This window comes from Nomascus leucogenys, chromosome 2 (assembly GCF_006542625.1).
Source record: "Nomascus leucogenys isolate Asia chromosome 2, Asia_NLE_v1, whole genome shotgun sequence".
Classification (NCBI taxonomy): Eukaryota; Metazoa; Chordata; class Mammalia; order Primates; family Hylobatidae; genus Nomascus; species Nomascus leucogenys.
The window spans coordinates 86,202,173-86,224,331 of NC_044382.1; the positions used below are offsets into that span (position 1 = coordinate 86,202,173).

General features: G+C 42.3%; 1 protein-coding gene across 5 annotated transcripts in view; it reads left to right on the forward strand.

Moving 5' to 3' along the window:
- The window catches only part of PDE8B (phosphodiesterase 8B), a 225,671-nt gene that overhangs the window by 181,694 nt on the left and 21,818 nt on the right, over positions 1-22,159 (forward strand). For all 5 annotated transcript variants that reach the window (XM_030800342.1, XM_030800346.1, XM_030800360.1 and 2 more), the window contains 2 exons: positions 15,866-15,908; positions 20,150-20,227. In XM_030800342.1, the coding sequence (XP_030656202.1) occupies positions 15,866-15,908; positions 20,150-20,227 (121 nt within the window). The remainder of the gene's footprint in view (positions 1-15,865; positions 15,909-20,149; positions 20,228-22,159) is intronic.

Consider the following 22,159-nt stretch of genomic DNA (forward strand, 5'->3'; position numbering starts at 1 on the left):
TCATTAATTTTTTGAAGGGTTTTTTGTGTCTCTATTTCCTTCAGTTCTGCTCTGATTTTAGTTATTTCTAGCCTTCTGCTAGCTTTTGAATGTGTTTGCTCTTGCTTTTCTAGTTCTTTTAATTGTGATGTTAGGGAGTCAATTTTGGATCTTTCCTGCTTTCTCTTGTGGGCATTTAGTGCTATAAATTTCCCTCTACACACTGCTTTGAATGTGTCCCAGAGATTCTGGTATGTTGTGTCTTTGTTCTCGTTGGTTTCAAAGAACATCTTTATTTCTGCCTTCATTTCATTATGTACCCAGTAGTCATTCAGGAGCAGGTTGTTCAGTTTCCATGTAGTTGAGCGGTTTTGAGTGAGTTTCTTAATCCTGAGTTCTAGTTTGATTGCACTGTGGTCTGAGAGACAGTTTGTTATAATTTCTGTTCTTTTACATTTGCTGAGGAGAGCTTTACTTCCAACTATGTGGTCAATTTTGGAATAGGTGTGGTGTGGTGCTGAAAAAAATGTATATTCTGTTGATTTGGGGTGGAGAGTTCTGTAGATGTCTATTAGGTCTGCTTGGTGCAGAGCTGAGTTCAATTCCTGGATATCCTTGTTAACTTTCTGTCTCGTTGATCTGTCTAATGTTGACAGTGGGGTGTTAAAATCTCCCATTATTATTGTGTGGGAGTTTAAGTCCCTTTGTAGGTCACTCAGGACTTGCTTTATGAATCTGGGTGTTCCTGTGTTGGGTGCATACATATTTAGGATAGTTAGCTCTTCTTGTTGAATTGATCCCTTTACCATTATGTAATGGCCTTCTTTGTCTCTTCTGATCTTTGTTGGTTTAAAGTCTATTTTATCAGAGACTAGGATTGCAACCCCTGCCTTTTTTTGTTTTCCATTTGTTTGGTAGATCTTCCTCCATCCCTTTATTTTGAGCCTATGTGTGTCCCTGCACATGAGATGGGTTTCCTGAATACAGCACACTGATGAGTCTTGACTTTTATCCAGTTTGCCAGTCTGTGTCTTTTAATTGGAGCATTTAGCCCATTTACATTTAAAGTTAATATTGTTATGTGTGAATTTGATCCTGTCATTATGATGTTAGCTGGTTATTTTGCTCATTAGTTGATGCAGTTTCTTCCTAGCCTTGATGGTCTTTACAATTTGGCATGTTTTTGCAGTGGCTGGTATCAGTTGTTCCTTTCCATGTTTAGTGCTTCCTTCAGGAGCTCTTTTAGGGCAGGCCTGGTGGTGACATAATCACTCAGCATTTGCTTGTCTGTAAAGTATTTTACTTCTCCTTCACTTATGAAGCTTAGTTTGGCTGGATATGAAATTCTGGGTCGAAAATTCTTTTCTTTAAGAATGTTGAATATCGACACCCACTCTCTTCTGGCTTGTAGAGTTTCTGCCGAGAGATCAGCTGTTAGTCTGATGGGCTTCCCTTTGTGGGTAACCCGACCTTTCTCTCTGGCCGCCCTTAACATTTTTTCCTTCATTTCAACTTTGGTGAATCTGACAATTATGTGTCTTGGAGTTGCTCTTCTCGAGGAGTATCTTTGTGGCGTTCTCTGTATTTTCTGAATCTGAATGTTGGCCTGCCTTGCTAGATTGGGGAAGTTCTCCTGGATAATATCTTGCAGAGTGTTTTCCAACTTGATTCCATTGTCCCCGTCACTTTCAGGTACACCAGTCAGACGTAGGTTTGGTCTTTTCACATAGTCCCATATTTCTTGGAGGCTTTGTTCGTTTCTTTTTATTCTTTTTTCTCTAAACTTCCCTTCTCACTTCATTTCATTCATTTCATCTTCCATCACTGATACCCTTTCTTCCAGTTGATCGTCGGCTACTGAGGCTTCTGCAATCTTCGCGTAGTTCTCGAAACTTGGCTTTCAGCTCCATCAGCTCCTTTAAGCCCTTCTCTCCATTGGTTATTCTAGTTATCCATTCGTCTAATTTTTTTTCAAAGTTTTTAACTTCTTTGCCATTGTTTTGAATTTCCTCCCATAGCTCGGAGTAGTTTGATCATCTGAAACCTTCTGTCAACTTGTCAAAGTCATTCTCCGTCCAGCTTTGTTCCGTTGCTGGTGAGGAACTGCGTTCCTTTGGAGGAGGAGAGGTGCTCTGCTTTTTAGAGTTTCCAGTTTTTCTGCTCTGTTTTTTCCCCATCTTTGTGGTTTTATCTACTTTTGGTCTTTGATGATGGTGATGTACAGATGGGTTTTTGGTGTGGGTGTCCTTTCTGTTTGTTAGTTTTCCTTCTACCAGACAGGACCCTCAGCTGCAGGTCTGTTGGAGTTTGCTAGAGGTCCACTCCAGACCCTGTTTGGGTGGGTGTCAGCAGCGGTGGCTGCAGAACAGTGGATTTTCGTGAGACTGCAAATTCAGCTGTCTGCTAGTTCCTCTGGAAGTTTTGTCTCAGAGGAGTACCTGGCCGAGTGAGGTGTCAGTCTGTCCCTACTGGGGGGTGCCTCCCAGTTAGGCTGCTCAGGGGTCAGGGACCCACTTTAGGAAGCAGTCTGCCTGTTCTCAGATCTCCAGCTGTGTGCTGGGAGAACCACTACTCTCTTCAAAGCTGTCAGACAGGGGCATTTAAGTCTGCAGAGGTTCCTGCTGAGTTTTTGTTTGTCTGTGCCCTGCCCCCAGAGGTGGAGCCTACAGAGGCAGGCAGGCCTCCTTGAGCTGTGGTGGGCTCCACCCAGTTCGAGCTTCCTGGCTGCTTTGTTTACCTAAGCAAGCCTGGGCAATGGCGGGCGCCCCTCCCCCAGCCTCCCTGGCGCCTTGCAGCTTGATCTCAGACTGCTGTGCTAGCAATCAGCGAGACTCCGTGGGCATAGGACCCTCGGAGCCAGGTGCGGGACACAATCTCCTGGTGTGCCGTTTTCCAAGCCTATTGGAAAAGCGCAGTATGAGGGTGGGACTGACCCGATTTTCCAGGTGCCATCTGTTACCCCTTTCTTTGCCTAGGAAAGGGAACTCCCTGACCCCTTACCCTTCCCGAGTGAGGCAATGCCTCGCCCTGCTTCGGCTCGTGCACAGTGCGCTGCACCGACTGTGCTGCACCCACTGTTTGGCACTCCCTAGTGAGATGAAACCGGTACCTCAAATGGAAATGCAGAAATCTCCTGTCTTCTGTGTTGCTCATGCTGGGAGCTGTAGACCAGAGCTGTTCCTATTCGGCCATCTTTGGTCTTTCATGTTGGTGACCTTCAGATGGAGTCTCTGAGTAGACATCCTTTTTGTTGATGTTGATGCTATTCCTTTCTGTTTGTTAGTTTTCCTTCTAACAGGCCCCTCTGCTACAGGTCTGCTGGAGTTTGCTGGAGATCCACTCCAGACCCTGTTTGCCTGGGTATCACCAGTGGAGGCTGCAGAACAGCAAAGATTGCTCCCTGATCCTTCCTCTGGAAGCTCAGCCCAGAGGGGCACCAGCCAGATGCCAGCCAGAGCTCTCCTGTATGAGGTGTCTGTCAGCCCCTACTGGGAGGTATCTCCCAGTCAGGATACGTGGGGGTCAGGGACACACTTGAGGAGGCAGTCTGACCTTAGCAGAGCTTAAACGGTGTGCTGGGAGATCCGCTGCTCTCCTCAGAGCTGTCAGGCCGGGATGTTTAAGTCTGCTGAAGCTGTGCCCACAGCCGCCCCTTCCCCCACATGCTCTGTCCCAGGGAGATGGGGGTTTTATCTATGAGTCCCTGACTGGGAGTGCTGCCTTTTTTTCAGAGATTCCCTGCCCAGAGAGGAGGAATCTAGAGAGGCAGTCTGGCCACAGCGGCCTTGCTGAGCTGCTGTGGGGTCTGCCCAGTTTGAACTTCCTGGTGGCTTTGTTTACACTATGAGGGTAAAACCACCTACTCAAACTTCAGCAATGGCGGATACCCCTCCCCACGCCAAGCTCAAGCATCCCAAGTTGACCTTAGACTGCTGTGCTGGCAGCGAGAATTTCAGGCCAGTGGATCTGAGCTTTCTGGGCTCTGTGGGGGTGGGACGCGCTGAGCCAGACCACTTGGCTCCCTGGATTCAGTCTCCTTTCCAGGAGTGTGAGTGGTTCTGTTTCGCTGGTGTTCCAGGCAGCACTAGGGTATGAAAAAAAAATCCTGCATCTGGCTTGGTGTCTGTCCAAACGGCCGCCCAGTTTTGTGCTTGAAACCCAGGGTCCTGGTGGCGTAGGCACCAGAGGGAATCTCCTGGTCTGCAGGTTGCAAAGACTTTGGGAAAAGCGCTGTATCTGGGCCAGAATGCACCATTCCTCAGGGCATAGTCCCTCATGGCTTCCCTTGGATAGGGGAGGGAATTCTCCGACTCCTTGTGTTTCCCAAGTGAGGCAATGCCCCACCCTGCTTTGGCTCACCCTCCGTGGGCTGTACCCACTGCCCAACCAGTCCCAATGGGATGAACCTGGTACCTCAGTTGGAAATACAGAATTCACCAGCCTTCTGCGGCGATCTCGCTGGAAGCTGCAGACCGGAGCTGTTCCTATTTGGCCCTCTTGTCAGCAATCCCTTCCTTGAGTTTTGACAAAGCATATAATACTGGAACCTCATCCCCATCATGATATTAAACCTCACTGTCCCAAAAGTCCCCTCATGCCCCTTCACAGTCTATCTCTGCCCACCCATCCTGCTCGCCCCCAGAGGTGACCACTTTTCTGAATTACTTAAGCATAGATTAGAGTTTGAGTGTATACTGTTGTGGTTGGCTTCTCTCATTCATAATGTTTTTGAGGTTCATCTTCACTGTATGTATCATTTTTTTTCCTTTTTATTACTGAATATTCCTTTGCATCAGTCTATCGCAGTGTGGAGAATCTACTTCTGCTGATGGACTCCAGGGCTGTTTCCAGCTTTTGGCTGCTTTGAACATTCTTGGACAAGTTTTCTTGTGAATATATGCTTCTGTTTGCCTTGAGTAAACACTCAGGAGTGGGACTGTTGGGCTGTGTAGTAGGTGGATGGCTAATTTTAAAAGAAACTGGCAGGCCTTTTTTCCAAAGTGGTTGTACAATTTTATACTCCCTCCAACTATGTATGAGAGTTCCAGTTGTTCCATAGCCTTGACAAAACTTCTTTTTAATTTTAGACATTCTGGTGGGTGTGTAGATAAATAGGATTTTTAAATGATTATTTAAGAGACAAATGACCCTGAAATCATGCACACATACACACAAATACATAACTCAGAATTCATAGTGCTTTTTAGAACCAAGCAAAATCAGATGTTTGTAAACAAAGCATTTAGCACAAGGACAGCAAAATTTGTGGCAACTTATAATATTTTTAAGCAATTAAGCGTTTGAAATTATTTTTCTCCCTGAAACAAGCTGTAAGCCTCCAAGGACTTGCTGAGGAATCCCAGCTTTGAGCTCTGGCAAAGAGCTTCACAGGCCAAGGACAGCAGTATTCACATTGCACAAACTAAGCACTAAAGCCTTCAGTTTCCCTCCCCAGTAACACACAAAATCAAACTTCCCAGTCACTGCTGCACATGAGAATATTCTACATTTTTATGCTTTTACAAGAGGAGAAACACACACCACACTACAGAGAGACTGACTGGCATGGGGCATTGATGCCATTGAATCCCCATCCCTTTGCTTTGAGTTAGCTTGCACATGACAAAACCTTTTGATAAGAGATACTCACACTTCCCCCCAAATTTCAAGGAAAACTGTGTTTCAGAGAGATGTCCCGCAGGGGGTGTTTCCTTGACCCCAGTTTAACAAGCCCTGGCCTGGCACGTCCCTTCTGGGGCTTCACTATAAAGAGCAGGTTGACAGAGCAAATGGTTTTAGAGCCAGAGGGACACATTTGAAATTGGCTCTGCATACTACCTGTGTGGCTTGGGCAAGTTTCTTAACCTCTTAAACCTCAGCTTCCCTGCCTGTTCCAAGCAATGAGGATACCTCCCTTTGTGCAAGAGTGCCATCATGATTAGACTGCAGATGTCATGCTGCCAGCATGTGGGAAACACGTAAGAGATGGCTGTGGAGCAAAGTTCATCCGCCTGGCTGCCTACCAGAGAGAATGCCAAACCACAGACCCACTCATTCTGTATCTGTTCTCCCAAGGAGCTCAACTGAGTATTAAGGAAATAATTTTAGAATAATTTCTACTGAAATGACTGGTAAGTGTAGGGTCCACAAGAAAATTCTGATTCTAGGAGAATTTTGTCATCCAAGTGAATCATTAGTTGTACAGTGGGGTATCTGGAAGAGGTACATGGATAATCAGAGTCAGCTTCAGTGAAAACCCAGCACCACTGAGGTGTGACAGGGAAAGGTCTGCTGGCATTGCTCTCGGCACAGAGCATCAAGTTGGTCCCAAAATAGGGTTCCTGACGGCAGATGCTGCTGCAGCCAGGAAGAGTCTCTGCTTATAGAGCAAGGAGTTATCTCCATGCTGGCTTGCTAGCCATAGGCATGCAGAGAGCCCAGCAAAGGCAGGTGAGCCAGTTTGGGGGTGTGTTCAGCTCAAAGTGCCAAATTACTCTTGGAGAAGAACGGGCCAGAGCCACCTCAGCAGATGGAATTGGTGCCTGTCATCCCTGCTTCTCCCTGTACCTAGTGGCTGGGGTACGTTTCCATCCCCAAAGCAGGATGGGCATGTGCACCTACTGGCCTTGGGCTTTATCTGGCTCCACTCTAGGCAGAACACAAAACCCATGTTGACATCACAGGAGCTCCACGAGCCAATCAGCTGGCGCAAGGGGCAGATGATACGGGAGAAAGGCTTTTTTGTTGTGTTTTGTTTTTTGTTTTGTTTTTAAATAACATAGGGAGGCATGGGACACAGCTTCTAAAGGAGAGATGCGTTTCGATTCAGAAAGAAAAGCTAAGCACTTAAAAATCACTTGTTTCTGTGTTAAAGCTATTTGAAAGAACAATTTGCAAGGCAAAAGTTTTATTCATTTGGTATCATATAAAAAATTCACACTAAGCTCAGTAAGTAGCTGTATAGCAAATGGTCTTTATCCCTGAAGGAAAACATGAAACAGTTCTTCACAGAAGAAATAAAAATGTCCCATAATTATGGGATAAATGAGTCACAGCCCTTAGTCACATTTTGACCAGGATATCACACAGGTTGGTCATGTAATTGTTTCTGTAATTACGTGGAATGGACTGAGCAGAAGAGTTGGTAGAAAATCCTATTTTCACACTTCAGTTTTATGTGATGATTTTTCAGTGGTTCAGTCAAGCTGAAACCTTTTACCTGTATCTGTCATACAGGGTGTTCTGCAATGGACAGGCCTATGCAGACCTACCCCCCAAAGTCTGAGGAAGCTGAGAGGCCAAAGAAAGAGACTGAAAACTCTAGTTCTCAGAAAGGAACATTAATAAGAACTTAAGAACAGAAGCCCTGTCTGTGTCTTTAGCAGCAGTGAGACAAGATTGTAGATCCCTGCACCATTACCCCCAGACCCAGGGCTTATATGCCATACAGAAAGGGTGATTCAGAGGGATGTGTAGGACAAGTGAAGTATGATAACATCAAGATTGTTTGACCTAATGGCAGTATTTACAGTATGTATGTACTTTTACCCAAGGAACAATAGATAATTTGGGAGTCTTTGAGGCCTTCTCAGAACTGAGGTTAATCAGAAGACGACATGGCAGATTAGCATCCAAGATGGAGTTGCCTTGGCCTCCACACTCCAGCCTCCCAAAGCCAGCTCTTAAAATCTCACGCACTCTTCTTCTTCTGTGATGGTCTCTTAGCCTGTAGGGAGGGTGGCTATAGCTTTAGTAGCAGTACATTGGCAATGGAAAACAGCTCAGGCCCAGTGGGATTCCCAATGAGGGAGGTTCACAGGCTGTTGGATCATCTCTAGTCTTAGGAATACCATGACTTCAGTTTTCTCAGAAGAAGTAAGACAATGAGAGATACTTAACATTAATAATTTGAATAGTAGAAATATAATGACAATTGAAAGAGAATTTGTATGCAGAACAACAACAACAACCAAAAAAAGCCTATTAGCCAACTAAAAGCATCATGAAGAAAATTAAAACTTGGTTCTTCTTTAGAGACTTGCTGTAGCCAGGAAATCAGGAAATAATTCAGGTTTCGCCCAAATAGTAGGCAAATAATAAAAACTCAAGAACAGTATTTCAGGTCCAGGTACGGTGGCTCACGCCTGTAATCCCAGCACTTTGGGAGGCTGAAGCGGGCAGATTGCTTCAGCTCAGGAGTTGGAGACTAGCTTGGCCAACATGGGAAAACCCTGTCTCTACTAAAAATACAAAAATTAGCTGGGTGTGGTGGCACATGCCTGTAATCCCAGCTACTCAGGTGGCTGAGGCCTGAGAATAGTTTGGACCTGGGAGGCAGAAGTTGCAGTGAGCCAAGTTTGCACCCACTGCACTCCAGCCTGGACGACAGAGTGAGACTGTCTCAAAAAAAGAAAAAGAGTGGTTAAGACTAGAATCTAAGTTTTTCTCTCTCCAGTTTCCCCATTTCTACCAAGGATAAATTATAGTACCTTGGTATTTCAGGAATAATGAAAAATAAAAATTAAAAAAAATTATAGGACCAATTTATTTGCTTTAGTTGCAAAATAAATTTTAGTCTCACTATACTTGGCCTAATTATTTGCTTAAAGTGTAGCAAGAATAGTTATTGGTCACATAAGCTTCTTTTCAGTTGGCTTTGCTGGAACTTTATAAGGAATTTTGGATATGACATTTTAAAAGCCTTGAGACTAAGGATTCCCCATTAGACTATGCTTGTAATACCTATACATAGGTACTATACCTGTACAAATTCCTCTCTTCTTTAGTTCCCAAAATATCTTGGTTCCTGGGCCTGTCAGAAAGTGATATTCTTTACTTACTAGAGGCCAGGAACCTTGTAAGGAACCATTTAGACAACATACCAAGTTAGTCTTTCCAAAGGACTTTTTATTGGCTCTATAAAGTCAGTGTCAATTCCTCAAAGCAGTCTGGTTATATCTGAAAATACGTGATTCTAGTCAAAGCCTTGGTGAAATACCCAGTGTTTCCAATTGTGTCCTGTTACAAAACAAAACAGATTCTTACTGAATTTATGCAAACAACTACATTGCCATATAAAATAAGAACACTCATGAAAAGTTTCCAAATTCTGGAGAACTCAGGTAGAGGGAAGAAGTAAATTTTGCTCACAAAAGTATCCTTTACAATCAGAGTAGCAGTCTTCCAAACAGGATGTTGCCCATTCATCGTGGAACAGCCATCCACAAACGAAGCAGCTCTTTGTCAGGTAAGGGAGCTGTTTGTTGGGCACTGTAGAATCCAGCAGCTCCTCACACAGTTTCAGTCAGTCCTAGGGAAAAAAGAGGCTCTCTGCTCATGAGTGTCTCCTCCTTGCACTCTTCCGGTAGCAAGATCCTATATAAACCATTTCCATCTTATCATGGGACTCTTTTTGGGCACTGTGATCCCCGTCAGAGTGTTTCTCTGACATTACCCCCATACGCCCTAGTAAATGATTCACTAAGGGCTGTCGAGTGAAGAATTTATCCCTACAAGCACTCTGGCATGCTACCTTCTGTGGGCTCAGGCAGTCTTATTCCCATTTAGCATGTCCAATTAATATTGCTCAAAGGGCAGATTTGCATGCCTTCTCTTCTGTAGTACTAGGTAGGAAAAATGTTTCAGCAGTCAGATATAATATCCATTTTCATAAAACATTTAGGGAAAGGAGATATAACTATTTCACATAAAGCCTATTTAAACATTTCAACTTTCATAATTCTATCAACCCTTACATTTTTATGTTCTGGTTCCAGGAACTTCTCTTTTTCACCCCCAGACCATTTTACCCTCTTGTCAAAAAGGCTTTGGGTTTGCAGCAGGGGATTGAGCCAAGGGACCTGGGCACTTTGGTCAATGTGTCTTGATTAATTACCTCAACATTGCCCCAGGCAATTGTTGATCACCTTTCTCATTTTAATCTTTACCTTTTGATTTTTTTTTTTTTTTTTTTTTTTTTTGTAATTCAATGATTTTATTGAGTTTTTACTTAGTAGTTTTATCTTTAATACATATAGGCTATTCAGATTTTCAGGTTTTTTTTTTTTTTTTTTTTTTTTTTTTTTTTTTTTTTTTTTTTTTTATTTAGGTTTTAGGTACATTGCACATGTGCATTTGTTACATATGTATCATGTGCATGTTGATTTCCTGCACCATTACTCGTCATTTAGCATTAGTGTATCTCTAATGCTGTCCCTCCCCCCCCCACCCCACATCCCGAGTGTGATGTTCCCTTCTGTGTCCATGAGTTCAAAAAAATATTGTCCAATCTAGGGTAAATACAGAAAACTGGTTTGGGTTCCTGTAATGTTGGGGGAAAAGCAGGGGCTCACTATGGTCCATCCAGCTTTTGGTAGTGTTGTATTAAGAACTTTGTTTGAACTCTATCAATTTCCAATTAATTCCATTCCATTTCTTTTTTTTTTTTTTTTTTTTTTTTTTTTTTGAGACAGAGTCTCACTCTGTCGCCCAGGCTGGAGTGTGGTGGCGCAATCTTGGCTCACTGCAAGTTCTGCCTCCTGGGTTGACGCCATTCTCCTGCCTCAGCCTCCCGAGTAGCTGGGACTACAGGCACCCGCCACCATGCCCGGCTAATTTTTGTATTTTTAGTAGAGACAGGGTTTCACTGTGTTAGCCAGGATGATCTCAATCTCCTGACCTCATGATCCGCCTGCCTCTGCCTCCCAAAGTGCTGGGATTATAGACGTGAGCGACCGTGCCCAGCCAATTCAATTTCTTTTCTTTTTTTTTTTGAGATGGAGTCTCCCTCTGTCACCCAGGCTGGAGTGCAGTGGCGCTATCTCGGCTCACTGCAAGCTCCGCCTCCCGGGTTCACGCCATTCTCCTCCCTAAGCCTCTCGAGTAGCTGGGACTACAGGCGCCCGCCACCGCTCCCGGCTAATTTTTTGTGTTTTTAGTAGAGACGGGGTTTCACCGTGTTAGCCAGGATGGTCTCGATCTCCTGACCTCGTGATCCACCTGCCTCGGCCTCTCAAAGTGCTGGGATTACAGGTGTGAGCCACCGTGCCAGGCCTTCAATTTCTTAATAACCAAGATTTCCACCCTGCTGGGACAAATTCCATGACTCTCCCTTTCTTTTTTTCTTAGTTTCACCCCTTTCAATTTTTAAAAATTTACCTTTTTTAATAACTTTTACAATTTTCACCTCGCTAGGATAAGTCCTTTGACTCTCCTTTTTGCCATTCCCTATGCTCTTGTTAATTAGCCTAATGTTTTTATTAGCATCTGTAAGACCCATGAGGGGAAGTTGACACAGCAAATTTGAGGCTTCCTGAACTTTTAATTTTGCATCAGTAACGAAGTGCCCATGCAAAAGTCCCTCCTACCCCACCCCTACCCCCTCACCAGACACACACATGCTTAACCACAGCATTTACCATGAGCTGGGTAATAGGCATATTGATGGGGTGGATATCCCTGTCATAAAGCCAGTTCCACATGGCTTATAGACAAAGCATATCAGCTGCTTCATCTGGGGTGCTCCACGTAGCATTGGGGCTGACCCCATTCTCAGGGTAAACAGATCTTACAGAGGCTTTTATCCAGTCCACCAGGCTGGCTGTTCCCTCAGGAATAACCTCCCATGTGTCTGGATCACATACAGCCTGTGATAGTTCAGTAGTGAGCTGGGGATCCTGCATCAACCCAAACATGTTTTTCCACTCTGCAGCATTTAAAACCAAAGACACTGCTCCAAATTAGCTACTCTCACAATTCAACAAAAGGTTTTACCCAGGGAGCTGATGATACCTATCTACAAAAGGGAACAATTCCTTCACACAGTACCCTCTGGTTTCAGTAGTTACTTGGTTTTGCCCTTCTCCCACATTGACTACCTTCTTGGCAACCACAGGTCTCAGAGGTACTTTCTGTTGCCCTGTCATTATTTTCCCCTTTGTAGATAGCTTTGAGGCTAATGATCTGAGCTCAGACGGACCCACATTTGAGCTTGGTCCAGCATCAAGGCCCAATCTGGCACTCTTATTTTAGCTTTTATAGAGAATAACCACGGGACTGAATATTTCACTTTTCCTTATTGGTTTGCATTTATTTACGTATCCAGTGAACAGTTCCTTAGGAGTTGGATTTTTCTCTGAATTCTACTGGTAACTCTTACCTTTCAGTAACTGAGCACAGCACAGCTACAGCTCCATACCATAGGTGACCATGCGGCCGCCCAGGAATCAATCAAAAGTTCCTCATTCTCTATCCTTTTATCCTTTCCTTTTCTATCCATCTAGTTTTATCTGTATCATTTTTCATTCATTTTAAAACAACCTTTAAATAGCCTCTAAACTATGTGGTTACTCTTCCTTTATGCAAAAACCTCATCTTCATGTTTTTAATAAACTTCTTTATCAAAACACATCTTTCTTTATTCACTTTCATATAGAATTGTTTCTCTTATATTTAGTAGTTTTAATTACATATATTAACTACTACTTTAACTCTTAGTAACCCTAATTTCCATGGAAAAACCTAGGATTACTTCATTTAACATAACAGACTTTAAGATTTCAAATTACTGAAAAGAACTTTAAAACTAGTTTTATTTGAAAGATTACTAAAGTTAGGTGAACTAAAAGGCATTTGAGGTGGTTTCTATATTTCTGAGAAGAACTTTTTTTTTTTTTTTGTTTTTGTTTTTGAGACAGAGTCTCACTGTGTTACCCAGGCTGGAGTACAGTGGCACGATCTCGGCTCACTGTAACCTCTGCCTCCTGGGTTCAAGCAGTTCTGTCTCAGCCTCCCGAGTAGCTGGGACTACAGGCACACACCCCCTGCCTGGCTAATTTTTGTATTTTTTGGTAGAGATGGGGTTTCCCCATATTGGTTAGGCTGGTCTTGAACTCCTGACCTCAGGTGATCCACCTGCCTCGGCCTCCCAAAGTGCTGGGATTACAGGAGTGAGCCACTGTGCCCAGCCAGAACTTACTTTTTCTTTAAGCCAAATTAGAGCTCTGTCATATATTTTGATAATGATCTATCACATATACAACACACTAAATATATGTAGACATACACACAAACAGAAACAGATCTTATAGACTTATGAGATTCTTCACTTGCCAGTTCTCAAATAGCTTCTCTCCCACCTTTACACAACCCGCCCAAAGACATGACTCACATGAAACAAGGTGGAGAAGATTTACATCTCAAAGGCACAGAACTTAGACCTAAGCAGCATTATCTGAAAACAAGATTGCCAGGAAAAATGTCTTCTCTTCAACTTAGCTCGTTTCTTGTATTACTGTCATCAAGGTGTCAGTATATTCTTATATTACTGGCTTTAAGGAACAGGGCCAAGAAAGCATGGAAGTTTTAGGGCCTAAACCACACATTTCTTATCCAAACATGCCAAGAAATGAGTAGCCGTTATAGTAGTAACCACTTGCTTTAACAAGTGCTGTCGGCCACCTCTAACAATATAGCTGTTGCCCGTGACTGCTAGCCATTACATACAAGGTCAGCAACTCTCACAGTACAAAGTAATCTCTGTACCCCACCCCCCGCCTCCCCACACACTAACCAGAGATGAGGTAACACAATACAAAATAGTCCAGTTTTAGACCTGAGTAGAATCTGTCTGCTTACTACCCTTGGGTTTCGTGAGGAAAAAGAGATTCTTCCCCAAAAGAGGAGTCTTTGATGCCGTCTGTTTTCCCCAAGGGATCCCAGGCTGTTGGAATTCCTTTTTTTAGATCCCTTGTGTGGCAAGAAGAAGTAGGAACAGACAGAAGTAAATGGAGAAACAGAATTCGGTCAGAAGTTTTACAGAGAGTGCAGAGGCCTTAATACATATGTAAACATATGCAGCCCAAATTTCAGTTTTAACTAAGTTTACTTTTGACTGTAGGGCCCTTTAAAAAAAAAAAAAACCTTTTTCCTAATTGTAATTCCTAATCAAGCTGTTTTCCTTTTTTTTTTTTTTTTTGAAATGGAGTCTCACTCTGTTGCCCAGGCTGGAGTGCAGTGGCACAATCTCCGCCCACTGCAACCTCTGCCTCCTGAATTCAAGCGATTCTCCTGCCTCAGCCTCCTGAGTAAGCTGGGACTACAGGCGCCCGCCACCACACCCAGCTAATATTATATTTTTAGTAGAGAGGGGGTTTCACCATGTTGGCTAGGCTGGTCTCGAACTCCTGACCTGAAGTGATCACCCGCTTTGACCTCCCAAAGTGCTGGGATTTCAGGAGTGAGCCACCGTGCCTGGCCGGCTGTTTTACTTTTGTGTCTGCTGCTGGCTGGCTTCCGCTACGAGGCGGTCATCTTACCGCACTGGCTGCCCCGCCGCCCTTCCGGGCCAGTGTGATGGTTGGCACTCAGTTCACCATCACTCTAAATCCGCTGGCATTTGGGGTCATCCCCACATTCACAGGGTGGTCCACAATCATCTGAAATGTGAGCCACACCATTCCACGTAGAAGTGGCTGCCCACCACAAGATTTCCTCCATTTCTTGGTCTCTCAGCTCCTGGCCTGGCTTACCACACGTGTCAGGGTAGGCAGGCCTGTGCACACCTACCCCAAAGTCCGAGGAAGCTGAGAGGCCAAAGAAAGAGGCTGATGAATCCCATTCCTCGGAATGAAACATCTAATAGGAACTTATGAACAGAAGCCATGTCTGTGCCTTGGATGGTGGCAAGACAAGATAATGGATCCCTGTTCCATTACCCACAGACCCAGCACTTACATACCAGAGGAAAGGAATGTGTAGGACACTTGTAGAGAAAGGCAAGAATGCTATGTGAATTTGTCTAAGGGCAGGATTTATGGTCAAGGTTGTTTTGATGTAAGGGCAGGATTTACGGTAAGTACATGCTCTTCTTACACAAGGAACAGTAGATAAAATAGTAATATTGGAGGCCATCCCAGAACTGGGGTTAATCAGAAGTCAACGTGGTGGATTAGCATCCAACATGGAGTTGCTTTGGCCTCCGCAGACAGGATTTCTGGCTATTACAGTTGATGTTGCTAAGCCATATTAATCTGCCTCTGCAGATGTCCTACACACTCATCTGTCTTATTTTTCAAGTTAACCTACCCCATTCATTGAGTGGCTACAAAGATTTAATGGTCTGAGCACTTGAAAGTAGGTGGATTTAGCAGTGAAGCAGCATGATTATAAGTTTAATAGAACTAAATGTGCCCCACTAACAGTGTTGGGGTCAGTTATAAAACAAGAAATGCAGGATCCCAAAGAAAGTACACTTATTATTTCTAGTGCTAATGACTTCATTTTGTCATTTGACAGACATTTATTGAGCATTAGCACAAAATCATTAACAACAAAAAAAATTGATAATGAGAAAGAACTAGGTGCAAAACTGCATCTAAAGTTCAGATCTCATTGCGAGAAAACATTTTATAAATTGTCTATAATTGAGCATTTGAAGAGCTTTGTAGGAAATGTTTTTAACTCCTAGGCTTAAATTCAGATTACTTCTGTAGCACAGAAAAATTTTATAACATATCTGAAACAAACAGGTTCTATGTTAGCCTTATAAATAACTTAAATTTAGTTTTATCTTTTATTTTTCTGCATTTCTGTAGGCTGTCAAAATGAGACAGTAGCTGACTGGAGAAGTAGATGTCCTGTCTAGAGAGTATGTGCCTTGGGTACCTTCCTGCTCTCAGGCTCAGCCATTCTATAAGTGTCTGAAAGTAACAGAACCTTTGGAGTAGTACCACTTGGTGTATGTCTTCCATCTGTTCATATTATATGTGCAGCTTCTTGCTTTCTTCAAGTCTTCAGAGCTTTTTAACTAAATTGTTTGATGAGAAATATAGCAAATGGCATATTTAAAATCTTTCTCTTGTTTTACCAAACTTTTGAATGACTTTAGATTCACAAGATTCATCGTGATTCAGGAGACAATTCTCAGACAGGTGAGAATACTTCAATTGAACTCTAACATACTTAGGAGGCAGTTGTGGGTTCAAATGTATACATTTCTCTGAAGAAGTCTATTACCCCAGAATGTGGAGTGCTAAAATCCACGTGCTCATATCACAAGGTTGGCAAGCCAGAAGAAAAGCAGAAATCCCTTAAAATGTCCTTGAATTTTCCTTTATGGCAACCTTATCATACTGAATGCCCTCCCCATCTTGTTTTTCTTTTCTTGGCTAGATACCATGTAGGACAGATAAACCCAAGAGAGTGGGCCGAAAGTCTAGGGGAGACACTGGTTGAATATGACACAGGTGACAATAGGGTAGTTGCTCAACCATGTCCAGTCTCCCTTTTCTTTGCAGTAATTGGTGACTGTACAGTTGGAAAATGTCACTAGGTCCTGGCCTGGGAAGCAGAAGCACCACGTTCCTATTTCAGTTTCCTACTCGCTTATTTCATATGTTGGGCAAGACTCTGCTTGGTTCTTGGCTTCCTCCATAAAAAGAGGAGCTGGACCTGATGACTTCTACAAGTGGAAAGGTCTGGAATTCTCTGATCGTTAGAGGAAAAAAAAATCAGTCTGCTACCAAGAATTTAAGATTTTTGTTCCTGCAAGAATTGCAACATTCTTTGCCCTGTTGGTGGCTTTCCCAGCCACGAATGCGTAATGTCAGACCCTAGGCTAGTGTTTAGTCTCTCTTCTTGATGAGGTGGATCATATCTAGCATACTTAGAAAGATTTCATTTGCTCTTTCTAAGCTTCAAATTTTTTCATTTGTAAAATGAATTAACAAAAGTCCATCTCATTGTCAACGAGGATTAAAGAAGGAAATGTGTAATGCTTAGCAGTAACTGGCATTTAACTGGTACCTTCCTTCCCCCTTTCTGAAAACTTTCTAGACATGAACAGGCTGGGATAACATAATGACACTTCACACACAGGTGCATTTTCTCTTTCCCTCACTCATACACATACATTTTAGTTAATTTATTGTAACACTTGAGCAGGGCTATTATTTTAACTAACTTGGGAGCTTCTGGGTGCCGCCAATTGTTCTAAGCATTTTCGTGTCCTTTGCAGTGCCCAGCATTGCCTCGTACATAATAGACACTTTGCAGATACTCAGCAAATATTGGTAAATTGAAACCATTCCATCTTGGAAGTACAGTTTCCACCATTCTCTTTTTGATCTTGGGCTACCTACAAAATCTCTCCATGCTTAAATTTCTTATCAGTAAAATGGGGATAGCCCTGTGTAGTTTTGAGAATTGTTGTAATTATCGAATGAGACAATTATTTAAAGTACATAGCAGAATGCCTGGCACAAAGTAGGCACTCAGTAAGTGGAGCTATTTTTTTTTTTCAATTGGTGGCACATATTCCTTTTTGCCACAGAGCACAGCTGTTTAAATGTCCTTTATCCTTTCTCTGGCTTAAGTTTCTAATTCATATAAACATCTGTTGAAAGAATGACCAATGAATTCTTTAATTATGTGGCCTTACTTTAGCCTTTATTGAAGAATAATTTCTCCAAACTTCTAATCACTTCTATTGCTATAAATTCTCTTAATGTTAACTGAGATAAAATCAGGAAGAATAAACATCATCCATCTTTGAATAATTTCTAATGAACGACTTAGAATTCAACCAGCTAGCCTGGGCCACAGCCTTGAAGCTAACCTCTCTACTTTTAGTTTTGTTTAGAAACTACATTTTGAGGAATTCTTGGTTCTTGAATCTTGAATTTAATCTTAAATCTTTAAGTTAGATTTAACTTATTACTTGGTAAACAAATAAATGCTAGGACTGTATATGATTATGAAGTCCCTGAATAGGCTAAACCAAGTGTCTCACAAGTGAGCAGTATTAGTTTCGTTTCTCAGGGTTTCAGAAATGCCATGATCCCAACAATATCACATAAAGTACTATTATTTATAGATAATTGTAAAAATATATATATAGAAACTTATATGCAAGGATAGGTAAACTACTAAGGTAGAATTTGGAAGATAAAAATTAGGAAAAGAGATACTATAATAAATATTTTAAGTTAGATTATTTAAGATAAGGTGCTATAGCTATGGTGTTCAGATTAACTTTATAATAGTTCCACCTTCACTTAATGTTGTATAAAAATAATTCAGTTTTAATTTTTGATTTAATTTTTTTTTAGTTGAATCAGGTTTTTAGGACACTAAAGTAAATGGTAAAGAAGGTGGTCTAGAAAAGTGTCTAAGACATTATAAAGTGAAAACAGTAAGTAGTAGAACAATGTAACATGATCACGTGTCTAAAGACATATATGCAAATGAACAGATGCAATTAATAGCCCCCATATACTACATGCTCAGTATGTGGCAGACACTGTTCTAAATGCTATGCATATATTAACTCATTTATTTCTCAAAACAGCCTATAAATGAGATGCTATCATTACCCCCACTTTATAGACAAGGATAATGAGACCCAGAGAAGTTAAGTAACATTCCCAAGATTACATAGCTACTGAGTGGCACAGTAGAAATTTGAATCTTGGCAATTTGGCTCTGGACCTGGTTTCCTTAACTACTAGGCTTCCTGCACCTGCTGTCACTAGGCAATTCTTAAGCGTTATTGCATCTTTTTTTTTATTCTTGGAATATGATCATTTATTGGCATCTGAGAAGCGCATTCTTCCTGCTGAAATTTGCGTGTCTGCCTCCTCTCTTAGCCTAGTGAGGAGTAATCTGTGTTATGGTTAAATTTCTCTACTCGCTTATGAGTTACTCTCACAGAAGCAAATGTGCTGAAAATGTGTGTTTCTGAAGCCAACACTGCTGCCTTGTCATTTTTTATATCTCGGCGCTCACTGGTGGCATATGCTTTTTCTTAGTTTTTACATTAACATGACCGTGCATTTTCAGTGTTAAATTTAAGTCTGCAAAGACTTAGGCCAAAATTCTTTAAGTGTTTGCCTGCCCCCACCACCCTGGAAAACAGGGACAAGGGTGAGAGTTTAGTTATTGAAATTTTGGGGGAATCTAAAACTGTTTTCTTCCTTTCTTGTGATCAGCAGTATGCATCATTTGATGAAATCCATCCTTAAAGAGAATCTAGAAGACCATCTAGAGGTCTGACTTCTCAGAGGTGCCCAAATTCGTCTGAATTAATTTCTTAATTTAAATCTCTGTAGGTTTCATTAGTATTATATTTCTTCAAATATCCCCATTTAAAAGCCTTCCCTATCCAGTTGAATATATTGTCTTTCAAGTAAAGATTTAAAGTACTATTATTTATAATTTTAAAAATATATATTGAAACTTTTATGCATGATAGGGAAATCACTAAGGAAGATAAAAATTAGGAAAAGAGATAGTATAATATAAATATTTTAAGCTAGATTATTTAAGATAAGGCGCTATAGCTATGGTATTCAGATTAACTTTATAATAGTTCCACCTTTACTAGTTCAATAGTTCCCCCGAGAATGTCCCTCAAGTTTTAATGTTTATTTTCTTAAATTCTTTTTTTTTTTTTTTTGGAGACAGAGTTTCACTCTTTTTGCCCAGGCTGGGGTGCAATGGCACAATCTCAGCTCACTGCAACCTCTGCCTCCCAGGTTCAAGCGATTCTCCTGCCTCAGCCTCCCGAGTAGCTGGGATTACAGGCATGCTCAACCATGCCCGGCTAATTTTTGTATTTTTAGTAGAGATGGGGTTTCACCATGTTGGTCAGGCTGGTCTCGAACTCCTGACTTCGTGATCTGTCCGTCTCAGCCTCCCAAAGTGCTGGGATTATAGGCATGAGCCACTGTGCCCAGCCTAATTTTATGTATTTTTTTAGTAGAGACAGGGTTTCTCCATGTTGGTCAGGCTGGTCTCGAACTCCTGACCTCAGGTGATCTGCCCACCTGCCTTGGCCTCCCAAAGTGCTGGGATTACAGATGTGAGCCCCTGCACCTGGCCTAATGTTTATTTTCAAAATTACATTCATGGAACTAAATAACCCTTGATACTAAGCTATATTACTATGATATAACATGGCATTATCTTAAAAAACCATCATTTAACTAATATGACTATAATTTTTGTCTTTCATGATTTGAAAAGAAAGTGGTTGACTATTTCTTAAAATTGTTTTATAGTGCTTAAAAAGTAACCTTGTTTTCTTTAGAGAATAAAGAGAAAACATGTTTGAATCTCTTCTGTGAATATATGGAAAACTAATCACCTTCCCTTTCTAATCTGAAACCCTTAGAGCCTCATTCATTCAGATATAAGAACAGGAGGAAAGAGTCCATTGATGTGAAATCGATATCATCTCGAGGCAGTGATGGTAAGACGTTTTTCAGATTCCTCTGACCTTTTTAAAATGTAGAAAATGATGGAAGAATATGTTAAAAAATTCATCAGCGTATAAACTCCAAAGAGTAAGAGTTCAACAACACCGACTTCTTTTTCAATAAGCTCAAAGGTTTTAGGGTTTTTAATTATTTTAATTATTTTTAAAAACCTTATGCTGTAGTCTTTGTCCTCTCTTTGGAGGGACTCCATGCTTGTTCCTTGATGGCTTGAAGCATGTTGAGCCATAACCACCCAAGCAACTCAGAGTATTAGTAGCTGAACAAGGTCACTCTTGGGTGCTAGAGGCAGAGAAGCAGCCAGTCCTGGCTTCCCAACTCCCAACACAAACCTAGTTTTCCGTGTACCAGCTATATGCACTCACTTCTTAATAAAATGTCACAGAGAAATCGTGAGGCAGAATTTAGCAAAATGTTTCTGCCCTGCAAAGCAGGATTTAGCAAAACATTTTTTGAGTTCCATCAGCCAGGCCTAAGTAAACAACTGGATTGGCAGGGAGATGGAAAACTCAAAGACGATTCTGACATTTCATTCCTTGGTGTCTGGGAAATTTTAAGTCATATATACAGAAATGGAAACGTCTCCAGGTTTTGCTAGGTTGGGGGTTAAGGGAGAAGATGATGAATCTTATTTTAATGGAGATGGCTAGGAAGCTAACCTGCAACCCTGGTACTTGGGGCTATAGATGTGGACTTGGCAGTCCTAGAGGTGACAGGTGAAGCCAGGGGCAGAAGAACATCTCTAAGGGGTGTGTGTTGATGTGCATGTAGTGAAAGGACAGAGGGTCTAAGCCTGAGCCTGAAGGCACAGTCTCAGCCAGGGGGTGGGCAGTGGAAATAGGGCCAGTGAAGAGGACAGAAGAGCTGGGGGTGACCATGAGAGTGCAGTGTCACATGAACCAAGAACAAGAGGGGATTGAGAAAGGAAGTGGCCAGAGCAGTGTTAGATGCTGTGGATATCAGAGCTCAAGAGCGGACAACAGACTAGTAGATTTCACTCACTCATTTGGTTTTTATTTGGCAAATAGGAGGACAGGTTCTGGGGTGTGAGGAGGGGATGGTTAGTGCCTGTGATAGAAAAGAGAGACGAGGCTGGTAACTTAAGCGAGTCAACAGAAAGGACAAGGGAGGGAACTTCCAGTCCTTCTGTACACAGTGGGAAGACTGAGTATGAAAGTGGCTGACATAGGCCAAGTGCGGTGGCTCATGCCTATAATCCCAGCACTTTGGGAGGCTGAGGCAGGTGGATCACCTGAGGTCAGGAGTTTGAGGCCAGCCTGATCAACATGGTGAAACCTCCTCTCTACTAAAAATACAAAATTAGCTGGGCATGGTGACGCATGCCTGTAATCCCAGCTACTCAGGAGGCTGAGGCATGGGATTCGCTTGAATCTGGGAGGCAGAGGTTGTGGTGAGCTAGATCATGCCTCCAGCCTGGGCAACAAGAGCGAAACTCCATCTCAAAAAAAAAAAAAAAAAAAAAAAAAAAGTGGTTGACAGAGCAAGGACCAAAGATGCTAGAGACAAGATGATAATTCACAGGGCATGTGAGGGACAGAAACCAATAATATAAAGAGAATATGAATCCAGAGATTTTTGAGATGGATTGAGTGGACAGATAGAATATTTTAGTCTGAGAGGATAAGGGATGAGGGAATTTGAACTGGATTCACTGTTTTTGGAGCAGAACTTGAAGGGGACTGTCTTCTTTGCAGTATGGGCACAGTGGAGGCTGAAGAGTATGCAGGTCTGCAATGGCTGCTGCACTAGCAGCAGGGGGGACCCCAGAGGTGGCTGAGCAGGAGGCAGGCTCTGATGTGGGGTGGGTTCAGTGATCCTATCCATGAAATGGGACTCCCCCTCCTGCCTGCCTCAGAGGGGGTGGTAGGAAGATCTGATGAGAACAG